Source organism: Labeo rohita, chromosome 9, assembly GCF_022985175.1.
Source record: "Labeo rohita strain BAU-BD-2019 chromosome 9, IGBB_LRoh.1.0, whole genome shotgun sequence".
NCBI classification, from domain to species: domain Eukaryota; kingdom Metazoa; phylum Chordata; class Actinopteri; order Cypriniformes; family Cyprinidae; genus Labeo; species Labeo rohita.
The window spans coordinates 28,384,420-28,403,840 of record NC_066877.1 but is presented as its reverse complement, the minus strand read 5'-3'; the positions used below and the strand labels follow the sequence as shown (position 1 = coordinate 28,403,840).

The window sequence follows — 19,421 nt, the reverse complement described above, 5'->3', positions numbered from 1 at the left end:
ATAATAAGAATATTATTATGTATTAATAATACATTCTATAATGTAAAATATATTAAAACAGAACATGTTTTTTCATATATATATATATATATATATATATATATATTTTTTTTTTTTTTTTTTTTTTTAATCAAATAAATGTAGCCTCTGTTAGCATTGAATAATGATGCAAATAAGAATATTGATGCTTTTGTTATTTTTCTACATGGCAAAGCCATCAAGACGTATGCTATGGGGTGTGTGTTTCCTGTTTTTGTGCAGGCAAGAATTTTATCCAGAGCATGTGGAATACTTCAGCAGAACTCTCTCCAACCCGAGGGCAGTTTTGAGAGAGTATTTTAGAGTGGAGAGCAGTGAGGAGATGAACATCAGGATGTGACAGGATAAGTGATCCAACCGCCCGCAGGATGTTGTCACTCCAGTCCAAGACCATCTGTTACTTTAGTTTGTGGCACTTTGGATTCAGTCCTTGTTATGTGAATGGGAAGGACCACTGAGTTCACTTTACCCAGCATGCTCTTAGAACAAACTAATACGGTTGGTTCTTACTAGGGATTAAGAACCTATTCCTGGGGAAAAGAAAAAACTATTTGATTTAAACCATCCAAATTTATATTCAAGAAAGAGTGCTTTATCTTCCTTTTTGGCTTGAGAGTGGAAAAGTGTAGGAGGTTCATCCTGATTTAACCAAGCGTTAAACACCAAGGGCAAAGCTGTCAGATCCCTAAAATCTACACACTGTCACATCAATGAGATCTCTTTGAGCAAATGCTCTAGCTCTATTAAAAGTAGGTGCGTAGTTACTTTCCAGTGCCAGAAAGCTCTTTCACCCCCTACTAAGCCTTAGGTGAGAGCTTATAGATGGCTTAAATTTACCACGCAGAGTTTTGTGAATTATGTCCGGAGCAAATTATAACTTCTGGCTTCCTTCCACCCTCAGCAGATGGAGTGAGGTCTGAACTCCACATATTCCATCACTCATGCGCCCTGAAGAAAGACGAAGGGCCGTGCAAGGCAATAAAGGAAAGGTTCTACTTTGACACTGACACAGGTCGCTGTGAGCACTTTGAATATGGAGGCTGCCAAGGCAATGCAAACAATTTCGAGACCCTGCAGGAATGTGAAAAAATGTGTCTTGTGAAAGGTAAGGCCATCTTTACCTGACTTGTGCTCTTCAATGACAAATAAAAATAAATACAAACATCACTGTTTTTCCAGAAAATGTCTGAACTTGTGTAAAATAGCCTTTAGATTCAATGCATCTTTCGGAATGAGGATGTGTCCTTTGTGTTAGTAAATTCCATTTTCGCTCAGTATATTGGATGGCCTGACCCAGACTCATGTGTCGTGACAGTATTCCACACACCTATGCTACAAACAGATAAGCGTATCTTGGGCAAAGTAAAAGCAAAGATTACGAATATAGTACTAAGCAATAAGTTATGAGTGATTGTGCTATATTGTAAAACGAGTCAGAGCCAAGGGGCGTTTTTAGTGCACAGCAGTGTATTTACTCACAATATTGCAAGGTCTTAAGGGCTTTATTGCTTTTATGAAACGCCCAATGCATAAAAATATAAGGGAAACTGATTATTTTAATAAGCACATAAGTAGATGTACAAAGAGTTTTAAAAGTCTGAAAGTACTAGTGAAAGTACTTCTGTTTCTAACAGCGTTGTTACTGTGAACTAAAACTGAAACTTTGAGAAAAAAGCAGCGATCAAAAAGTGATCATAAAACAAAATCTAAATATTAAATGAAGAACTAAAAGTGAAGTATTAGTTAAAGGTATATAGGCACATAAAATAACAATGAAAAGACAAATGCATACATATAAATAACTAAAACGTTAACTAAAATTAAAACTTGAAGCATAAAAATAACTGCTAACTCAAAGTGTAATATTATATACTGTTATTGTATATAATCAATAATAATAATAAATATAGCTGCAAGCAGCGATTACCAGGGTTTAAACACTTCAAGGTATTTAAGTACATACGAAATATAACATTATTTAGCAACCCTGTAACCACCAAATCAATGATTTAAATAAACATTTTTTGACAAATCCAGGTAATTTACCATATAAATATGATGTTTTTTAATGTTTATGACTGTTATAGTGCCAGTTGTGGTCCGATCTCCTTAAAACTTTGCATGCTTTTTAAAATCACCTGACTCATGTCCTCACCAGGTTCATGAAGTTTTGAGTTTTCCTTTAGGCTTTATAGGATTTTAGGTAAATTTGGACAGGCCTCTTTTCTAAATGACCCAATTATAACCTCCCAAAAGGTAAATTTCAACATTTTTTTGATAATTATTGATCTAGAGAGTCCAGAAAATTGTGTTTTTTTTCCAGACTGAGTGAAAACCTAGGAGTAGTTCACAAAAGTAGGTTTTGTACATCTTCTCAATCATTTAACAAACGATTTGATGGACAGCAGTGGTTCAAGAGGCAAAGTTGTCCAGAATGAGGAGTTCTATCGTATAATATGAATAGCGCACATATGTGCGAAAAACAGTGTGACGTAAAAATGTTTACGCCCTTGAAAAATGCAATATCACCCCCCAGTGGCATATTTCTTTAAAATTTCTCTCTTCTAAAACTTCTCTTCACGAGTTGAACAGGCCCACCGAGTTTCGTTCCGATTGGCCTCCGTTAACCTTGTCTAATAGGTGCTCAAAATTTGTCGGCCAATGGTGGCCGTGTTTTTTGAGGTATGCAAATGTCCTTACAGACACTTGTGGCACTGTAGACCAAGACCGTACACACCGATTTCCATGTTGAAAGAACAAATGGTTGCGCAGTTACAGCCATTGTTATGGGTTTCAATAACGCCACAAAGTAGCCAAGCTTTGCGATTTTTTTTTATTTTATTTTTTATTTTGTTTATGTTTTTCAGTCCCTTTGTGATGGTGAGTCGAATGTTCTACTTTTTTAATTATTATTGATATTCACTCTCCAGAGAATCTTTCTGCACTGGTGTGGTTCCAATCGGGCGAAAAACCTAGGACTAGTTCGCAAAAGTAGGTTTTTCAAAAAGTGCTAAATGCCCAAAAATTTTGCCAGACTCACGATTGAATTACTTTATACTTTTGTTCGCTGTAGCGTAGGGTTTATGAGCAACAGACTTCTGTATTCTGCTAAACAGGTCTTGTTGCTTCTCGTTCATGCGTTTTGCATATGCCTTATTAAATATGAAGCTGATTTACTCAAGATGTCATCAAAGTAGACACCTTGATAATCATAACCAATGTCCATAACATATGTGGATTGACACATAAAAGTTTTTTTATTTTTATTCTTTTAACTAACATTTATATATAAAAATCGAATAAAACATCAACAATAAAAACAGCTAGCACGTTTAACTGATTATGTTAAAAGTCCATCGATATGGACAGTATTTAATGTGGCTATTAACACGTTCTCTGACAAGTGGAAGTGATGAGACCTGTTTTATGGGTTTGGGCAGGTGACGTTCGACATATACTCTATTGGGGAGAGCCTTGGTCACGTTGTAGGCAGTTGTGAGTACTACCATCCCTCCAAGTTTCAAGTCTGTACAACTTACGGTTTGGTCTGCACGATCAGTTTTACATGGAGACTGCTGATCTGTGATCATTCTAACAATTACAGTATGGTTTCAGTGCTATGCGCTTGAACCCTTAACTATAAACAGGGATTTTATATCATGTTACATCATAGCTTTGTACCTCAGTGAAGTCACTGACATGTAAACAGTAACAGCACATGAGTCTCTGGGTGCAGCACAGTGATGTGGGTGTTGTACGTCATATCTGTACTTTACAACTGCTGGAATGCTGTTGACCAATCGGCATCCAAAACTACTCTTTGTTTTATAACCATAGAAATAACACACATTCCACCATACACTTTTATGGGAAGAGTGAAGAGTTCACCATGAGGGAGTCATTCCCAATGACTCATTAGCAGCCCATGAAAACCAATAATGTAATGGATTGTTGTGGTACTGCAATTATGGATTGGTTTAGACTCAGCGAGTGTTATAATTATAACCTATGCTATATTACTTTGTCGAGGGCATGACGGATACTTTAAAAGACACAAGGCTGAGATCAGAAGAGGAGTTGTTTTGTTCAGAAAACTTTCATGCTTTAAAAACAAAGACATTATTGTGTATGTTAGATAACTATGGGACGCCATGCATGGAATAATGCATGTTTTGTAGCCCTTCAAAGCAAAGCTTTGATGAATACAAAGAATTCAAACAAACCAAATATTAAAAGGTTTCATCTTCAATATTGCCATTAAATTAGTATATAAAGGCAGAAATGAAAATTACTCGAGGACGCAGAGTCAAATTCACGGCAACAAGCCAAGGCTAAGATGAGAGAGATGAAACATACCATTTAGGCAATCTGATTATTTCAACAAGAATAATAAGGAACTCTTGGTCCTTTTCTTATTAAAACAAGGACAAATGTGCAGTTCACAGTAAAGTCAGGCCACATTGGATTATTTACAGCACTTTGGTTGGTTGGGTGAGTCATATCTCATTACGCTTTCCAGCGGGGGTCACTGTGAATTGGACGGCCCCTGCAACGACGCCTCCTGTGAGAGGTCATCATAATAATCAGCACAAAACAGACTGTGTCATGTGACTGCTAAACAAGCTTCAGTCCCATCCCAGCCACAGAGTGGGGAAAACAGAAACTTTGCAGCTCATTTGGACAAACACCTCCAAGGACATGAGCTCTCGTAAATGCCTGCGAAGTATTGCCAAAGATCCCCCATGGAGGCAGAAGAGGAAATTGACTGCTGTGTTTGGATTCATTTCTTCTGCACTCTTCACCACATGCCCCTGATTATTTTCAGCTCTGCCAAGTCAGTTTCTAATTTCTGCGACCACCAAACTTGCTTTTTCTAGTCATATAGAGGAGATTTAACCCTTTAAACATAACAACACTTCTAACATAACATCTGGTCCTCAATGAACCAAAGAGGGTTTATGTCACACTCCTCTCGGTCAGTGCTCTGATGCTACTGCCTCCTACAATCTTTAAAAACAAAGTTCCTAAAGTGATTTATCTGCAGCAATGCTGTACAAGAACCGTTTTGGGTTTCCCAAAGAACCTTTCAGTGATCAATTCTTAAAGGTAACCTTTTATGCCACTTTTTACAAAATGTAATACAAGTCTCAAGGCCTTTCCACACTGAGCGTGATGCGAAAATGCGAGGCGAATCGCCAACAAATGATGCTTTCACACAAAGCGCGAACCGAATGTTCTCCTTCTGCTAATTCACGGCCGCACGCTAGGTGGCGTCGACCAACAATGCATTTTTCCTTGGATATGTATCTTTTATATGGATTTAACATTGTCTGCTGCTCAATGTACTGTGGCCACGTGATGTAATGCTCAAATCTTATTGGACAACCCATGTTTCAAACGACCCCAAATGCGGTTGTAAACGGTCCCAGCCAAGGAAGAAGGGTCTAGCGAAACGATCTGTTATTTTTATTTTAAAAAATACAATTTATATACTTTTTAATGCCAAATGCTTGGCTTGTCTTACTCCGCTTGGACTGTTTTTGTTCTGGTTTGTGACAGTTAGGGTATGTTGAAAAACTCCCATCTCATGTTCTCCCTCAAAACTATTTAAATTACCAATTGTTTCCCTAGATAAGACCCTTCTTCTTCATCTGGGATTGTTTACAACCGCATTTGGGATCATTTGAAGCTGCATTTAAACTACATTTTGGAAGTTCAAAATTGGGGCACCATATCAGTCCATTATATGGAGAAAAATGCAGAAATGTTTTCCTCAAAGAAACATAATTTCCTTACGACTGAAGAAAGAAAGACATGAAAATCTTGGATGACAAGGGGGTGATTACATTATATGTGAATCTTTGTTTTGGAAGTGGACTTCTCCTTTAAAGGGGTCATCGGATGCCCATTTTCCACAAGTTGATATGATTCTTTAGAGTCTTAATGAAAAGTCTATAATATACTTTGGTTAAAAATTCTCAATGGTAGTGTAAAACAACACCCTTTTTACCTTGCCAAAATCAGCTCTGCAAAAATCATCCTGTTCTGGTCGAGGTTGCTTTAAATGTTAATGAGCTCTGCTCACCCCGCCCCTCTCTTCTCTTTGTGGAGTGACGAGTCTGTTTACTTTAGCCGCATTTAGCCACTAAACTTGCTAACTAGCACATTAGAGATTCATAAAAAAACCCCTTATACTCACTTCTGCTGTAAGTGAAGCTGAGTCACAAATGATTTGCAGGAACATAGAAGATATATGTAGATTGGGAGGCGCATTCCATTCACAAACAAACATAATCCACTGCGTCTTCACCGGCTAGTGTCGGGAGTAAATGACAATCACTGTGTTCATTATTACATTCAGCAACAGAACACCTCAATCTGAGATATTCTTGTCTAACTTACATCCCTGCTCCGGCATCGAAACAATGGTGGTCGGACTGTTACAACAGATTTAAGGCGGGTTTGAGGTAAGACGCTCATGTCAATCAACTATCATGGGAGCGGCCTCACACTGACAGGCATTTGAGAATGGCTCCAATTGAAAAAGGGGATATTATTTTTACAGATTAATTAAAAACCACTGCATGGATTTTTATCATTATAGGGTAGATGTGTACATACACTACCAACACACATTAATGTTCAAACAACATGTAAAAGTGAACTTTGCTCCGATGACCCCTTTAAAAGAACCATTTGTCATATAAAGAACATTTTAATAATCTAATTTTAATAATTTCCACTGCTGCATGTTAAAGGTTCTTCATAGAACCATCAATGCCAATGCTACTCTTTATTTTTAAGAGCACGTGGTTGAAGGTTCTTCATAACCCATAGATGCCAATAACAACCTTTATGATATGGCTTATGACAAACATCTTTATGTTTGTATCTCAAGCATAACCCTAAGCAAATGCAAATGCAGTTTTCTCTGCACTGTAACTCTGCATTGCAGTACTGGGAGTATTTTTGGCTCTTGCTTGTGATGTTCCTAATTTATAAGTCACTTTGGATAAAAGCATCTTCTAAATGAAAAGGCAACAATTAAACAAGCTCTCAGTGTTTGCATTTAAGCACTTAAAATTCAGATTCAAAGGGAATCACTGAGTGTATGGAACAAACATAAAATAATAACCCATTGTGAGAAATGAATGATAAATGTCTCCATCTAGTGAATCAAAGTATCAGTGCACTTTAAAGAGTGGTTTGTTTTTGTGTTTGAATGTGAAGTGAAACTGGGAAAGAAAGATCATTTTCTAAATCTTTTTTCTCCTAGAAAACTGATTCAGTTTCTTTACAGATATTTTGTTTTAAAATTTAAAAGGTGATGTGTGTATTTTTTTGTGTGCCTCTGGTGGCAATATATGGAATTGCAATTTATTTGTCAGAGCTGTCTATAGCATTTATATTAATTTCAATAGGAGTTGCTTAGCTGGTGCACAACCTGCTTGAAGGTACCTGTCTTGCTGCCATATTTTTTAATGAGCACTCAGTTAAACATATTAAGCATAAGTCCTGTCCTTGTGAATAAATGATACATGGAATGAGAGACACTAGCCTGGCATCAAGACAATTTCCTTTCCTAAAAAGCACCCAAGAGGCTGTTTAGGAGAACAGCAGTTTTGAATTATTCATTTTAGTAAGTGTTTTAGATGCATCCCATCCACACGTCTGCTAGAAGCAGAAGTGCATTGACTGCGCCCATTTAAAACGGCATAATTCATTCGGAGTTTTTCAATTCAGTTAATTTAATTCCATTTACTAAGTGTCCTTGTGAATGTAAACTTTAGATCAATCTTGTATGCGAGTGGTCATTTGCTTAGCTTAATTAGCATTCGTCTACCACTCTGGTTAGGACGACTGTCTGGGACGTAGAGTGACAGAAGAACATAGTATCTAATTTAATGAGTTTAGTTGCTCCCTGGTGAATTCTCCCAGTTTATTATGTACAACAAAGAGTGGAAATTTCATAAGAAAATGTCACCTTTAGGGTAAAGTAAATCTGTATTTCAGCGTTTAATTTGAGTTTTTGTTTTTGTTTCTTTTTTTGGGTCTTTTTTATGCCTTTATTTGGACAGGACAGTGTAGATAAGACAGGAAAGCACTGGGTGAAAAGAGAGGGGAGTGGGATCGGCAAAGGACCACGAGCCGGGATTGGAACTCGAACCACGAGCCGGGATTCGAAATTGCACTGTATGTCGATGCATTAACCGTGAGGCTATTGGCACCGACAAGTTTTTTTTTTTTTTTTAATTATATGCTGTTTTGTAAATTATGAAAGTTGCTTAACTTCAATGTTGTTTTTGACCCTATTGACTACCAATACATGGACCAAAAGCAGTTTTATTTTCTGCTTACTCAGAGTTTTTGCACTGACCATAATCGCATTTTAATCACTTTCAAGCAGTAAGTGAGACTGCAATTATCATTGAATTACATCCAAAAGCAGCAACCGGTTTTAATGTATATGGTAACTATGTGACATTTATGATCAGGTTAGTGCGACTCATCGTTCCTTCTAAATCTGATTTATCCGAAAGATAATGATCCAATCCAGCTGATTGGATTAAAGTTGCCTTTCTCCATGATGAATGACCACTTAAGTGAAATATTTTAATTAGCAATAGCCATAAATAAATTCTGCATTACAGGGTAAAAATGTGGCAGGAAATTAAGTGATTTTTTTAGTCTGTGGAACTTTGGAATCCTGCCATTAATTTATCAACAGCGTATGTGCTATAGATGGAGCTGGAATATATCAATCACTCCAGCCTGTCTGTGGCTTATGGCCAGGCTGTTTGTTAAGGGGACAGTAGAGCTGGTTCTGCTGAAAGCCACTGCTTTAGAATTCAATCCCAATATTTGTTTTGTTTAATCATGAAACATTCAACATCTATACATATATGTGCAGATTATCTGTTTTTTATGTAATTCTTGCATAAAAATTGTGTACAAAAAATTGCTGTACACCATTATCCTAGGCTGTAAAATTACAGTAGTACATCCAAAATGAAAATTTGCTCACCCACAGGCCATCCAAAATGTAGCTGAGTTTGTTTCTTCATATGAACATATTTGTTGCCCTGGACCACAAAACCAGTCATAACAATACACTGTATGGGTCAGAATGATTGAGTTTTCTTTTATGCCAATAATCATTAGGATATTAAGTAATATGTTCCATTAAGATACTTAGTAAATTTCCTACCGTAAATATATTAAAACTTAATTTTTGATTAGTAACATGCATTGCTAAGAACTTCATTTGGACAACTTTAAAGGCGATTTTCTCAATATTTTGATTCCAGATTTTCTAATAGTTGCATCTCAACCAAATATTGTTCTATCCAAACATAGGACATTATGGGACTTATGAATGGTTTTGTGGTCCAGGGGTTACATTTAGAGAAATCATTGCATCGCTTATTCACCAGTGGGTCTATTACAGTAAATGGGTGTCATCAGAATGAGATTTGTAACAGATTTATCATTAAGTAATTTGAACTTTAATCACTTCTGGACAAATTATGAGTCTATAATCTATAATAATTCTTCCTCCAGAGAAAACATCCATTCCCTGTTGTTCTCTCACATCAAAATCCACCAACATATTTGTTTAGAACTGCACATTTCTCTCCTGATTGAGACAAGACAACTTTTTACGGAAGAAAGCAATGTTTTGAATAGAGGACTCATATTTTAGCCAGAAGCAAAGGTTAAAAGTTAAAAATGTCTTAATAACAGATTTATTACAAACATGCAGTTTTTTGTTTTACAAGATGTTAATTGATGGACTGGAGTTGTGTGGATTATTGTAATGTTTTTATCAGCTGTTTGAGCTCTCATTCTAACGGCACCCATTCACTGTAGAGGATCTAAAGCACTAAAGGTGCATTTATTACTAGATGCCACAAAAACTACAGTACTATATGTGCATGTTCTGATCTAATGGTTTTTTTTTATATGTTTTTATGTAGCAAATAAGAATCTATAGATTTATTATTAGAATTAGTTTTGTTCAAGGTAATTAAAGTAACAGTATTTTCAGAAACTGAAGAATATGTACAAATGCGTAATGTACCCCTGTTTTGGGGGCAAAAGGCACAATAATAGACCCTATAATACATAGCTGGCTGACTTTTTTCATTGACATGAAATGGTTCGATTCAGATGGTTAATATCATTTATTAGGTTGGGAGATAATCACCATAATTATAATGAAACCATCATATAATTAACAACACAATTTTAAACATCATATATTTATTGTACTATAAAGCCATTTTAAATTATATGGGATTATAAAGTGTATGGGATCTAAAAGTATAAAGCTTTAAGAATATTTAAATATTCTTAATATATTCTTTGAATATTTAAATAAACAGAAAATAAGTTTGAAGTTGTTTTGATTATTAATTTAAAGTATTAATTTATTAACTTATTCTGTTTGAGACTTAATATTAACTTTACTTTAATGTTTAATAGATCATTTTCTGCATCCTTAAAATGTCCATTTAGCTCTGTTGTATCCTATATGCAATATTTTAAAGCAAGAATGGAAAAAAGATGGATAAAAAGGAAATAAATAATTGTATGTTTAATTTATGTTCATGTCCAAAGTTAATGAAAAAGATTTATGATGAATAATGATTTATGGTCTGTTCCTTTTTTTTTTTTTTTTTTTTTTTTTTTTTGTAGAGAATAAGAGTCCATGCCTTCTGGAGGATGAGCCGGGGCCATGTCGAGGGCTGGTGCCTCGTTATTTTTTTGATTACAAGAGCCAGGAATGCAAGCGATTCTTTTATGGTGGTTGCTTAGGGAATGCCAACAACTTCAAGACCATAAAACAATGCCAAGAGAAATGTCTATGTATGTACCCGCAACATAATATTTCTCTTCTCTGCAATTTTCAATAATGACATATTGTTTTTGTACAAGCCCTGTGATTAAAGTCATCTGCATGACAACGGTTACAGCCCTTTTGTATTCTGATCTCAACAACCTTCATTCCATAGTGCAATTAGCACTTTTAATTCAGCCCGTTATAATTCAGTCCACATTTTGTTTTTTAGCACAAATTTGAACAGCCACAGTCAGTGCAGAAATGCAAATGTAGAAAATTTCTCAGCACATTTAATGCTATCATTAGGAATCAAATTATACTTGAAGGATAAGACAGTTAAAAACTACACTGGAACCAGTAGCAAACAGACAGCTTGTGTGTTAGAGCAGCACAGCAATGTATCCAATTTCACATTTACACAGATGTCTTAAAGGGACAGTCGCCTGTTAAAGGTCAGAGAGAAGGTGAAAACAACAGCAAAACACAAAATTAGGTTTTTGGCAAACTATCCAATAAATCTTGCTTTGTTTGCCACAATTGTAATTAGTAGATGACTATTCCACATACCACAGATGCTACATAGAATATATATATATATATATATATATATATATATATATATATATATATATATATATATATATATATAATTACATAAAATGTATTATAAAATTACATTAAAAAGTTTTTTTTTTTTTTTTAATTAAGTAAATTAAGATGAATATTATTTCAGTTTTTATTTAAAATTTCACATTTAATTCAACGTGTTACTTGCCAGTTATTTGAAATTGCCATTTCTCTTTTAAATCTACTAGCAATTTCTAAGTGAAAATGTTTTTGACAAAAATATAGCCTCAAAAACCACTTCACTACTTTTCACAAGTTAAAAAATAACACTAAACAAAATTAAAAAAGAGGAAAAATCATGCGAAATGTAAACTACATACATTTAAGTTCTAAAAGAAGTGTAAATAATGTTTAAATTGTATCAAGAGTTCAGTAGTTACTTATTTTTAAGCATATGTTTGAATACAGAAGTATTTAGGGTGAACATTTGTCCTATTTTTCACAGACATGTCCTTGTCAGGATTTCTAAATTGTTTAAAATGTCCAGATTTTTGCTTTGTTTTCCTATTGATGTGCTCTGTACAGTCCTAATACATTATATGTACAGATATTTGCATTGCTTTTACCGTTCCCTGCAGATCCCACCTCCTTGCATGCCATGATTGGTCGATTATGTACAATGCCTGCACGCTATTGGTCAAACTACTTTTCAGTCATTACCCTCAGCAAGTATGAAAACAAAGCCAAACCCAGACGTTTTAGGCAAGAAATCCTGGCCAGGACATGAGAGTGTGAATGGTCGCCCTAGAAGTACTAACCCTGAAAAACAGGCAGACAGGAAACATTAATAGCGCTAATAGTGCTACCTGAGAGAGAAAGACTTTTCTGTAACAACAGGACAACAAATATAATATTTTTCTTTCCTCTTTTTAGCTGCCTCAAACCACATGGAAAAAAATGCTCCATTTAAGCCAGAGGAAGAAGTAGTCAAACCCAAGACAGAACCTCTCGCTAAACATGGTAAGATGAATCCCAAGTCCCACTTGTTGATAATATCAGAAAATCTTTTTTTGTCTACTGGTTATTTTTGTGGTAATCAATAATTAAAGGTGCACTCAGCCATTTTTGGTTTGTTTTGGATTTCTGTTGCACCTTTTAGCACATATGCAGCATTGCACAAAAACACATTTTCTGTAGAAATAGCATTAATACTTTTTATACTAATCATATTTGTGGATTTTGGTTATTTTTAGTTGAAGCTCCATTGAATGCATCACATTTGCCGCTGCGGAGAATGTCCCAAACATCTGCACAGGAAGCAGGTGAGAGTCATCTCACACACGTGTACAAACAAGCACACACACATAGGCAGAGGGTTCTAGACAGCTGTGCCTTCGTGTCAGGCAGTCTGTTTGTCTGAGTCCAGAGGGCAACGTAGCAGCCATTTTTTCTGCCTCCTCCTGCTTATTTTGACAGTTAAGAGCTGCTCTCTGCTCCGCAGCCCCAGGGCACATGACATCCTTGTCTGGCACACAGATTGCACAGAAATCCGAGTCAAATATGTGATTTTTGTCATATTAATATTTGGTTTTGAAACTTGAACTGAATATCAGGGTAACTGCAAGTATATTTTGTTGTGTTAAACTCTTTCATTTTGGGATTAGGGCTCTTTAGGAAAATTGCAAACAAATTATTAAACGCTTGCAATTTTCTTTATTTACATGGTTAAAATTTTTTAATGGGAGCTATACATATTACTCCACATTTGCCTCTTCTTGCCTTAATCGCAGTGCTTAATGAAGTATAGCAAGTGAATTACCATATGTTTACTATCCTGTCAACATTCTGTTTTACTAATTTATTATTGCCAATTTACTTTCTGAGTTAAAAGTAACCGCAGAATAATTACAATAATTGCTTTTGGGTTAAATGGGTCATTTGGATGCCCAAGTGCTTTGTGGGTCCACTGAAAGACAATGCTTAGATTTTACTGCCATCTAGTGGACCACGTTTGTTGAGTTTAATGTTTAACATCATGAATAGATTGCTTCAGTGATGATGTATTTTTATGTTTTATGTTGTAACCTTATGTTAAAATGTTTTAAATTACTTTTTTCCCCACATTAATCTACACTCCATACAGCATAATGACAAACCACAAAACAGGTTTGTAACAACTTTGCAAATTTATTAGAAATAAAAAATACTTAAATTATTCCATTGCATAAGTATTCATACCCTTATCTGGGAGAGTAGAAATTTAGCTCAGGAGCATTCATATCACTTGTAGATGTTACTACAATTTGAGTGGAGTTAACCTGTGGCAATTTCATTCGTATGAATATGATATGGTAAGGCACACACATCTCTCAATAAAAGGTCTAACAGTTGAAAATGTATATCAGAGCAAAAACCAAGCCCTGAAGTCAGAAGAACTGCTTGTAGAGCTCAGTGACAGGATTGCGTCAAGGCACACATCTGGGGAAGAGTTCAGAAAAAAATCTGCCGCATTGATGGTTCACAGAAGCATGTAGTCTCCATTACCCTTAATGGAAGAAGTTTGGAACAACTAGGACTCTTCCTAGAGCTCGCCTTCTGGCCAAACTGAACAACTGATGGAGAAGGGCATTGGTTAGACTGATGACCAGGAAGCTGATGGTCACTCTAGTTGGAATTCATGATCACGTATGCAGACTGGAGAAACTTACAGAAGGACAAACATCACTGCAACACTCCACCAATCTGGTCTTTATGGCAGTGTGGCCAAACTTGATCCTCTCCTCAATGAAGACACATGAAAAACCACTTGGAATTTGAAACAAAGCATCTAAAGAACTTTCAGACTGTGAGAAACAAGATTTTCAGGTCTGATGAATCTCAATTCCAAACATCATGTATGGAGGAAACCAGGCACTGCTTATCACCTGCACATTAGCATCTTAACAGTAAAGTGTGCTGGCAGGAGCCTCATGCTCTGGGGCTCCTTTTCAGCAGCAGGGACTGAGACACTCACCAGAGTAGAAAGAAAGCTCAACACAGCAAGATACAAAGATAGTCTTAATGAAAACCCAGTCCAGAACATTCAGAACCTCAGTCTGGGCTGAAGGTTCTCCTTCCAACAGGACAATGACCCTAAGCACACAGCAAGAGTGGCTTATAGACAACTCTGTGAATTTCCTTGAGTGGCCCAGCCAGAGCCCGAGCATGAAGCCAATCAAACATTTTTGGAGAAACCTGAAAATGTCTACCAGCCCCCATCCAAGCTGACAGAGCTTGAGAGGTGAAGAGGTGAAGAGAAGAATGGCAGATAATTGCTGAATGCTGTTGTGCAAAACTTGTCACATCATACTCAAAAAGACTTGTGGCTGTAAAGCTGCTTCAACTAAGTACTGACTGAGTTAAGGGTATGAATACTTATGCAATGCACTTATTTCAGTGTTTTATTTTTATTAAATTTGCAAAGTTGTCACAAATCTGTTTTGTGCTTTGTCATTATGGTGTATGGAGTGTAGATTAATTTGGGGGAAAATAATTTTTCACTAGACGTAAACAACACTGGTCCAGAAGCACTTCCTGTTTTTTTGTTTTTTATTTTTTATTTTATTTCACATATACAAATACATCTTAAAGGTGCTAATGTAACATTTTCATCCAGTCAAATGTTATGTTGGTTGTATTTTTTTGTGATATTTGTGTAAAGTTAAAAAAAAAGAAACAGGAAGTGTATTGGGACCAGTATGTTTACATCTGACAAAATGGTCTATATATAATCGCCAACATATTGTTATTGCATTTCAGATTTCAATCCCCCAGAATTCTGCTCGAGTCCAGTTGACCGGGGCGATTGTGATGGCTCTGAGAGGAGATACGTGCATAACCCCAGAACTGGGAGATGCCAGATGTTTCGCTACACTGGCTGTGGAGGCAACAAAAACAACTTTGTCCACAAGAGACACTGCATGAAAACGTGCATGAAAGGTGTGTTTACCTCAGCCCTTGCTTAATGTTTGATATTATAATTGAGAAGACCTATACAGTTTAGTGTCAATAATGGTACTTGCATGCTCAAACGTACAACTTGGGTTCCATTTGCCTGGACCACAAAAAAAGTGAAGCAGGAAAATTTGTGTCTATTGTTGATTCTATATGTTCAATGTTTTCTCTTTCAGATCACAGCCGGAGGAGGCAAATACGGATAAAGACAAGAAACTCAAATATCTTATTCCGATCCGTTTAGGACATATATTTTTCATGATACCAAATCCTAAACCACTCTTTAGAGAGAAAATAAGAAAGCATGTGCTAGTACCTCGCTGACCCTACATTGTTGTCATGTACATAATTATCACAGTTAATGGATTTTAATCTGGGCTTCATATATAAAGACATTCTATGTATTTTAAGTGTAAAACATAATCTTGCACTCTATATCGTTTTATGGGGAAAAAAGGATTCACATACTAAATTACTCTATGCATTTCATTAAAAATTACTCTTATGATTTTTTTTTTTCACAGTGCCACTAATTATGGATCTATTTAACTCTATTTATGGCTGTTATTAATATTTGCTAAAGATTCTAAAACCTTTTTCTGTCTCTTCCTTTATTTTTTGTAACATACTAATTCTTGGTCTTTTTATGATGTTTATACAGTACACTCTAAAATGTTATTTTTTTTATGCCCTTGCACTGTGACCTTGAACTCTTGCCACTGTTTATATGACTAGAGGCAAATAACTTTTTTTTTAAACAAAGACACAGTGATTGAAAGTTGAGTCTAGCATTTAAAAAACATGACCAACAGATCATCACAAAGAGTACCACTTATCCCTATATGACTGCATAATTTACTAACATCTTAAATTACCAGTAGAGCACCAGTGATTAAACTGTGAAAGTTATTGTAGGACTTCTTGATGGATTAAAAAACTGCTTACGACTCTGTTTTCTACACAAGATGGAGCTGTTACTCTTAAGAAGACATTTTGAAATCCACCAACAGTGGTTAAAATGCCTTTACATGAACTCTTATTAAACAATTATATTGTAATGATCTTTCAGTGGCTTCATTATGGTTGTAATTCATTATGTTTCTTAAAATGTAATATTTATGTTCTATATTTTTATGTACTTATGCCATCTAACACAGAGGGTCTAATTTTACTTCAAAATAGGAATGTTGTTCACCCCACAAATCTAAAGTAATTATGATAGATAGATAGATAGATAGATAGATAGATAGATAGATAGATAGATAGATATGCAAATAATCATACACCATGATGATACTGATATTACTCAGTACTAGTAACAAGGACAACCCTCATAGTTTTAAATAACAAAGCAAACAGTGTAAGGAAAGCTCCTGTGTGCCATTGAGGCGGGGATAAGCTGTGATGATGTAACAGGAAGCTACTACACTGAATATCTTACAGCCTGACAGCCGTCGTCATTCACGCGCTGCGCGTCTCAGGCGCTCTTTCATCTCTGATACTGTTACCTAGTTTCATTCCGTCGTGACGTCGAGAAGGAAAGTAATGACTGTTTGTGTTTTTAAATAACAAGACGACGCATTCGTTTTTATCTGAACATCTGCAGAACACCTTGGATTTAATCTACAGGTAAGGATACGCTTGATACAGATGAACGACTTGTGAATTATAGATATGGACAGACAGGGAATTAATTTACCAAGTGCAGCTGGAGCCTCTCCAGCCAAACGAGCTTCATGTCATGTTATAATAATTGCTGACTGTGAACGGACTCCAAGACTTCTTATGAATTAATAAGAGCGTCAGACTGAGAAATAAACGGAGGTTTTGCCTGTTAAAGACTGTTGACGCTGTTAAAGCGAAATTTTTAAAATATCAAATGGACAGTTTGGCTCGTGTTCCCGTAATTTCATAACTCCGTTGAGATGCTTTGTGTGAGTTTGACTACATCTGCATGGATGTGTCTTATTCAGTATTAGAATGATTAAAACCTGATTGCACTTACAAATTAATGAATTTAAATTTGTATTTGTGTGTATAAACTCTCGTCCTGACTGTTGTCATTACTAATATGTCATGGATTATCGTGACTCGTTCTGCAAATAAATACTTGGTGTTAAATATTGTAAATGAGAAACACTCAATTTCTTTATATTAAGGTTAATATTTTTTTCAGATTACTTAGCAAGTACTACACTTATTCAACGTTTTCAACAAAAAGTGATGGATGTCACTACCATCACACATCTAAATTCACTTAAAGACTAAAGTTGGGTAGTCAAAAGTTGATTTTCTGTAAAGAAAGTGTCTGCTTTGATATAATTAGTCAAACCTAAACTGAATTTGCTGGACATTATGGGGACCTCTACATATATTTCTTTTCCATTCAGTCTTAGATCTATAGCTCTTATTGTTATGATTATTCATTATTCCAAAACCTTACAGCTTCATCACTGCCAGGAACTGAGAAGATAAAATACCAGTATCATGAAGTAACTAGAAATACCAAGTTCTGTTGACACCTAACCTGACAGAAGGGGTCTGACAATCTCTCCAAGGAGGAAAGATTGTGATAATTAGCCAACAGATAGTCTTGGTATTTGTGTTTTTTGGACACATGGTTACATAAGCATCACAGTACATGATGAAATACTGTGAAGCTGATGAAGTAAAGATTGCTAAAATGATCTTTACAGATTTCACTCATCTGATGCAATGACACCGTCTCGGTTTGATGCGCAACATCTTCTGAAGATCTTTCATCCCTTTTGCTTGGCTCTCTAATTTTAAATAATTTCAAATGCAAGCATTAATTATTATTGCTCATACTTTACAGATCTTAAACTTCCAAACGTAAAACTTCAATTATGGTGTTTGTGCTACTGACCATGACCTTAACTACCTTAAATCGTGCAGCTACCTGAACACACTAGCAGACACCTAGCAATGCAACCACCTGGAATACACTAGTACCACAACAGAAGCATGGTAAAACCACTCAAAACACCTTAACAAAGACATAGCAAAGCTCTGTCAATCAACCATAACATCCTAGAATCATGGCAGTGAATTTTGCATGAACAAGCACTTTCTAATATTGCTTATTTTCATAATTAAACCTTATACATAGTGCTGAGGTATGAACAATTTGTTCTATGGATTCAGCTGCATTGGTTGCAAAATAAAAAGGTTAGTGACCGCTCGTCTCTCGGGATTGCTATACTGGCAAAGAGACCTAATGAAAGAGGATTTGTTACTTAGATCACGGAAAGCCAATTAATCCTCACACAGAATATGTTAAAGAGCACAGATTATGTTTTAAAAAGGGAATCAATTATTCAGCCTGGCCGTTTGAGAGCCTTTTATGTGGATCTCAATGCAGAGCCCCAAAGCATGCGTGCGTTTGTCAGGGTTGAGTGCTGCTTTCAAGGAGGATTTAATGTCAGTGGAACAAAGCTGTGTTCTTGGCCTGGCGACATTGCATTCAGTTACTGTGCCATTACCATGGTTCACCCCTTGCCTCCGTCACGGAAACGTGGAGAGCAGACAGTAAACGGTGCCAGAATGTTTTACAGCAAATATAGCTATCACAATCCTGCCCTCAGTGTAAAAGCCTGCTCTTGAGCAATATACTTTACAGTCCCACTGGTTGGATTAATAGAATTTGTGCACACTAGTCATAATTAGATGCATGTGAGCTCAAAACACCCCTGAGCATTGGCAAAGTAAATGTTTTCTCTATTTTCACCGCAAGACAGGCCATGATATGTCTTGCATTTTTATAAGCAGCAATCTGATGATTAGATGCTTTGAATTAATGCATAAAAATCTGATTTATTACAGTCAGGGATTCAGTGTCTTGTTTTAGGCATTAGACTGGTGTCGGGCTAACAGGACAATTTCATTTCCTCTCTCCAAATTCATTAGGTTTTATGTGTGTTGAAGCGCAACAAGCCTTTTACCGCAACCCGCTATCTAG

General features: G+C 35.9%; 2 protein-coding genes and 1 long non-coding RNA gene across 3 annotated transcripts in view; 2 read left to right on the top strand and 1 right to left on the bottom strand.

Moving 5' to 3' along the window:
• Nucleotides 1-15,961, top strand: part of tfpia (tissue factor pathway inhibitor a) — a 29,853-nt gene extending 13,892 nt beyond the window's left edge. Inside the window, exons 2-7 of the mRNA XM_051118328.1 lie at nucleotides 941-1,144; nucleotides 10,738-10,908; nucleotides 12,383-12,469; nucleotides 12,703-12,771; nucleotides 15,248-15,427; nucleotides 15,619-15,961. Of these exons, the coding sequence (XP_050974285.1) occupies nucleotides 941-1,144; nucleotides 10,738-10,908; nucleotides 12,383-12,469; nucleotides 12,703-12,771; nucleotides 15,248-15,427; nucleotides 15,619-15,686 (779 nt within the window). The 3' untranslated portion in view covers nucleotides 15,687-15,961. The remainder of the gene's footprint in view (nucleotides 1-940; nucleotides 1,145-10,737; nucleotides 10,909-12,382; nucleotides 12,470-12,702; nucleotides 12,772-15,247; nucleotides 15,428-15,618) is intronic.
• LOC127170423 (uncharacterized) overlaps nucleotides 1-19,421 on the bottom strand; it is a 71,663-nt gene that overhangs the window by 34,998 nt on the left and 17,244 nt on the right. The window lies entirely within an intron of this gene.
• calcrla (calcitonin receptor-like a) overlaps nucleotides 16,634-19,421 on the top strand; it is a 36,059-nt gene continuing 33,271 nt past the window's right edge. The window contains exon 1 of the mRNA XM_051118305.1: nucleotides 16,634-17,071. The gene's annotated coding sequence lies outside the window, so the exon portion shown is untranslated. The remainder of the gene's footprint in view (nucleotides 17,072-19,421) is intronic.